We start from the raw sequence: 5,920 nt of genomic DNA, 5'->3' as shown, positions 1-5,920 counted from the left end.
ACCGATGAAATACTTCGTGACGCACTCGTCGATCTTCGTTGTTTGTTTTGACTGCATTCTCCGTCGTCCCGGTCGTCTCCGTTGTCTTGTCTCGGTCGTCTCCGGCGTCTCCATCGTTACCATGGTGGCTGCTTCTGACGTCATCACGGGAATCCCCAAACAAAGGCTCGTTACTCGAATCGGTTCAAAAGATAGGCAGGACGGTGAGTCGGCGTTGGGCGTACTCGTGGTTGTGGGTTGGAGTAGCCATTGATGAATCCAACGTACATGTCAGAGGACGAAAATTCATTAAGTTTTTTGCAAATTCATTACAAAACATTACTTACAGGGCTCGGAGACCCGTAGGTCTCCGATCGGTGCACAGTATGAACATACTGTGATGGAAGGACTCGAAATTCATTCGAGCGTAGGTTCAGTGTGTTGTTGACGAACAGGAAGCACGCATATCTTCGAGATGGAGCGTCGATACTCTCCAGTTGCTGTCCGTACGGTAACGACGCGTATATGGTTGTCATCGCCGCGAAAAATGTGGGTTATCCTTCCGTACTTCCACTTTAAAGGAGGCAGGTTATCCTCCTTCAGCAACACCATTGTACCTTCGGTGACATTATTCCGGATCTGTGTCCATTTTGTGCGTGGATGGAGGCCGGACAGGTAGTCGGTGGACCATCTCTTCCAGATACGACGGAGCAACTCCTGATTGTGCTGCCAGCGATCGAGCCGATTCGGTGGAACTTCTGAAAGGTCAGGCTCGGGAAACGAAGTTAATGGACGATGCACGAGGAAATGACCAGGCGTTAGTATTTCCAAATCATTGGGGTCTGTGGTGAGCGGGGTCAGCGGTCTTGAATTAAGGCAAGCTTCAATACGAGCTAATAAAGTGACGAACTCGTCTTGGGAGAGGATTGAATTCCCTATTGTTGATCGAAGATGACGTTTGAGAGACTTGACCGCCGCTTCCCACAACCCCCCAAAGTTTGGACTGCGAGGAGGTATGAATTTAAATTCAATTCCTTCGTTGGAACAAACATTCGAAACATCAGCTTGATGTTGTTGCGAGTAGAACTGTATCGACAGTTCTTTCAGTTCTCTGGCTGCGCCTTTAAAATTTTTGGCGTTATCGCATTGTATTACATTCGACTTTCCTCTGCGGGCGATGAATCTATGCAGCGCTGCTATGAAGGCTGCGGTTGATAGGTCGTACACCAACTCCACATGGACGGCCTTGGTGACGAAACACACGTATAATGCAACATAGCATTTGACAGGGGCAGTTTTACGCATTCTGCGATAGCAGAAAGGACCACACAGATCTACGCCTGTGTTGAGGAAAGGCAGCGTTGGTGTCACTCTTTCAGGTGGTAAGTCTCCCATTAATTGGTCGAGATTATGTGGCTTACAGCGGTAACAATTTATGCAGTTATGTACAATTTTCCGTGCGAGATTGCGAATTCGTAGTGGCCAGTACCTTTCTCGAACGCATGCTACCAACAATTGTGGACCAGCATGCAAGTTTTTGAGGTGATAATGCAACAAAATGCATTCGGTAAGTGGGTGTCTAGCAGAAAGAATCATTGGGTGTTTGCGATCTTCCGAGATAGCTGCGTTTCTGAGCCGTCCACCAACCCGCAGGATTGAGTCAATTACGATCGGAAATAGTGATTTTAGTTCGGAGTTTTCTTTCACTTGACCATAATTCCGAATTGCTGCAATATCCTTGGAGAAAACTTCAGCTTGTGCTATACGAACGAGTATTTTGGTGGCTTCATCCAATTCATTCGTTTGTAAGAATCCGATTTTTCTATTCATGGGAATCTTGGTTCGACAGTTCTGTATGAATCGATTCAAAAACGCTATAATACGGACTAGAGCCGTGAATGAGGAACGAAGATAAAATATTTCGTTTGGAGTACATTGGCTTATGTGTAAAGCAATTGGCTTTTGTTCGAGAATTTCTGCGGGTAGATCTATGTTCGTTTTGTGGTTCAGAGGGGGCCAAAATCGAGATGATTGGCTCAACCAGGCAGGACCATGCCACCAGGATGCAGTGTCCTTCAGTTGTGCCGCATGCATTCCACGGGATATAACATCTGCAGGATTGTCGTTGCCGGGAACGTGCGACCAGATACCATCGACTGTTAGGTTTTGCACCTCTGAAACCCGATTTGCAACGAACGTCTTCCAACGTGAGGGAACGGCATTAAACCAATGAAGTGTAATCATTGAGTCAGTCCAGAAAAATGAATTGGCAGTCAGTGGTACGCTGCATTTGATTTTATGGTATAAGTGACTCAATAAAAGAGCCGACGATAGTTCCAATCTTGGAAGGCAAACTCGTTTCTGCCTTTTTGAATCTCCTAGAGGAGCTACTTTAGATTTGGCTGTCATCAACACTGATCGAATTCCATTTATTGATTCGGTTCTCAAATAAAGACATGCTCCGTATGCCTTTTCGGAGGCATCACAGAAGCCGTGAATTTCGATGACCGTTGGGGAGTCATTGCAGATTAACCAACGGGGTACGGAAATGCTAGATACATCTTCCAAATTGTTGCGGAATTCGAACCAGTAACGCTGCTTATCTTCATCCAAAGGATCGTCCCAGTTCTTGGAGGATCGCCAAAGTGTTTGGATAAATATTTTTGCGAGAACTACAACAGGACCAATTAAACCGAGGGGATCATAGAGTCGTGCTGCATCCGAAATAACGATACGACGCGAGATGGATTTTGGTTGCGACCATTTAGGAACAGTGTAGCGAAATCTGTCAGAGGATGGTTCCCACTGTAAACCCAAAGTTTTGATGGGTGGAGGATTCGAATCCAGGTTGAATATCGAACGTTCGTCGTACAATTCCGATGGAATTTCGGAAAGTATGGTGGCGGAGTTTGATGCCCATTTACGTAAGCTGAAGCCGGCTGACTGCAACACATTTATTAAATCCTTGCAGAGTGCTTTTCCTTGTTCTTCGTCGTCTATTCCGCTCAACACGTCTATTCCACGTAAAAGTCCTTAGCGAGGACCGAAGCGGCTAGAGGAAATACTTCAGAATTTTGGTTCGATAATACTTGTAGACACTTGGTGGCCAAGTACGGGGCTGAAGCTGTCCCGTACGTCACCGTTGTTAGTTGAAAAGTGCGTAGCGGCTCTGTTGACGAAGACCGCCATAGTATTTGTTGAAGTGGGTAGTCTGAAGAGTGAATACGTATCTGGCGATACATCTTTTCGATGTCTGCGATGATTGCGAAACGATGTACTCGAAACCGGAGAAGTATGGAGAACAGATCGTCTTGGACGACTGGACCCACCATTAGAGCTTGATTCAACGAGATTCCGGTTTCTGTCCGACAAGAGGCATCGAAAACTACCCTCAGTTTGGTGGTAGTACTGTCTGTCTTTTCAACACCGTGGTGCGGTAAGAAATAGGTAGGATTAGATGATTTTGGTTTTTCTACGTTTGTAATTTCTCTCATGTGATTCAACTTGAGGTATTCGTCTATGAAGGCTGTGTACGCCTTTTTCAGCGCAGGCTGCGTATCAAGTCGGCGTTCCAAGGCAATGAACCTTCTAGTTGCTATCTCTTCACAGTTACCCAACTCAGTTAGTACCGAATGTCGTTTGGGAAGAGTAACCACAAATCGACCAGTGTTATTGCGAAACGTTGTAGCTGCAAAATGCTCTTCACACAAATTTTCGTCGACGGAATGCGTGCTATCAGACCAGCAAGATTCCATTTCCCAGAATCGGGACAACTGAGCATCAAGCCCATCGCTGCTGCATACATGAGCCACTATAGGGGCTCGGGCTGGATGTGAGTCATTGCCAACCTTCCCTGATACCACCCAACCGAGGACCGTATTTTGAAGGATCGCCTTTTCCGGAGTTATTCTGGAGCATCCATCAAGTAATAAGTCGTAGTATTTTTCCATACCTATGAGTATGTCTATCGGTCCAGGTTTGTCGAAATTTGGATCTGCTAGGACAATATGTGGAGGAAGATTCCAAAGCGAGATGTCGATATTTCTAGCTGGTAGATCACGGGTAATTTTTCGTAAAACATGACATGGTTCATTCATAACAAATTCTGTGCAGTGGGATCCCATTCGAACAACGACAGTATGATGCGAAACGATAATTGAGTTGCCTACACCACCGATCTCCTGACGATCGGGATGGCGGCGCAACTTAAGCTTTTGAACGAGGTTCTCGGTAATGAGAATCAACTGTGAAGCAGGATCTAGCAATGCTCTGGCCCACTGCATTTGACCGTTAGAATTGTAAACCTTCACTATCGCTGTTTGTAGTAACACTGTTGCTGGAACTTTCCGATTTGTTCCAACCATTGTAGTGGAAGCGAGGCTAGAGACGGTGGCAGAGGCTGATGGCGTTTGGGTTAGCGAAGACGATACGGAACGTTGTGAGGATTGGTTTGAAGAATTAGGTTGTGCTTTCTGATTCGTCGGTGCGATATTCTGAACGAGAGGTGTTGGTGGTTTCGACTGAGTAGGTGGGCGATCATTGGAGGGTTGGTGAAGCATGGTGTGGTGTTTTTGATTACAGACTCTGCATGAACTGGACGTACAATTTCGAACTAAATGAGAAGGCGATAGACAATTGATGCAGAGGTTTTTGCTCTTAACATGCTCAAAGCGTTGCGATATCGATAATTTTAGAAAAACTTCACATTTGAATGGCGAGTGTGGAGATTTGGAGCAAAACGGGCAGGTGTAATCCGTTGGATTGGTGATGGTGTAAACGTTATTGAGCCTTGATTTTAGTGATCGTTTGTGTTCAATCTTGTGAGACTCCTGGTAACGAGAATTCGATGTTGGCAACGATTGTAGAACCGCAAGTTGGGTTTTAAGAAATGCGATTAATTCTCCGTAAGTGGGAACTTCATTTGATTTATTATGAGTTTCCCACTGTCTAAGCGTGGCGGCATCTAGACGATCACATACCATGTGAGCCAGGATAACTCTCCAGCCATCTGTTGGAACACCTATTTTATCGATCATGCAAAGATTGCGTTCAAAGTCATCTATTAATCGCATGAGGGATTCATAATTTTCCTTTCTCATGGATTCTATCGCAAACGGCGATTCAATATACGTTTTCACTATGAGCTTTTTATTGTCATATCTTGATTCCAATAAACTCCACGCTACTGAATAGTTAGCGGCGGTGAGCTCGACCGATTCAATCACCTTCCTAGCATCCTTCGCCAAAGATGCCACCAGATACGAAAACTTATCTATTTGGGACAATTGGCTATTCCCATCTATGAGCGACTTAAAGGTATCTCTAAAAGTTATCCACTCTGAGACCGAACCTTCGAATGTGGGAAGTCGAATTTCTGGTAACTTAATTCGCGAAAGCGGAGAAGACGGCGGACACGAGACAGCAGGAACTATTGATTGGTCTACACTATCAGGCATCACGTTCGTTTTACGTAATTCGGTGGCGAGAAAACTATATGCGTAAATATAATCATTCTCGAATTGTTGTCGGATACTGCGATTCACCTCTTCACTCTTGATGAAAGTTTCATCTTCTGAATCATCATCCGCTTTCTCACTTGATGATATTTCAATCTGAAGTCGATTCGATTGGAAATCGTGATAAAGTGTTTCAACTCGCTGCTTCCATCCCTCCAGTTGATTCTTGTCTCGATTACTATTGTAATTCTCGATGTATTGTTTCAAATTGGTCATTGTGTCTAAGTAGAAACGCTCCTGGCGACTAAGCGCTCTCAAATTCGACATGTACGGTAATTGGCAATTTGCTTTGTCCTGTTTTCGTAATCAATTTTTCTTGTATTAGTTAATGATCAATTTGTACAACACCAGATAACACCATGCAACAACACAACCAACTAATCAGGGATGAATGCTGGCGATCGAAATCATCAGGTTAATCAAAT

General features: G+C 44.8%; 1 protein-coding gene across 1 annotated transcript; it reads right to left on the bottom strand.

The window, feature by feature from the left end:
- Positions 1-396: 396 nt before the first annotated feature.
- On the bottom strand, positions 397-5,711 carry LOC129773371 (uncharacterized). Its single transcript, XM_055776968.1, has 2 exons — positions 3,206-5,711; positions 397-3,011 (listed from the first exon to the last, which is right to left on the bottom strand). Exons 1-2 carry the CDS (start codon positions 5,709-5,711, stop codon positions 397-399), a joined length of 5,121 nt encoding a protein of 1,706 aa, XP_055632943.1.
- Positions 5,712-5,920: the final 209 nt, after the last annotated feature.

Source organism: Toxorhynchites rutilus, chromosome 3, assembly GCF_029784135.1.
Source record: "Toxorhynchites rutilus septentrionalis strain SRP chromosome 3, ASM2978413v1, whole genome shotgun sequence".
NCBI lineage: Eukaryota > Metazoa > Arthropoda > Insecta > Diptera > Culicidae > Toxorhynchites > Toxorhynchites rutilus.
Note: the sequence above shows the minus strand (reverse complement) of the source record. Positions and strands in the feature narration are given on the sequence as shown.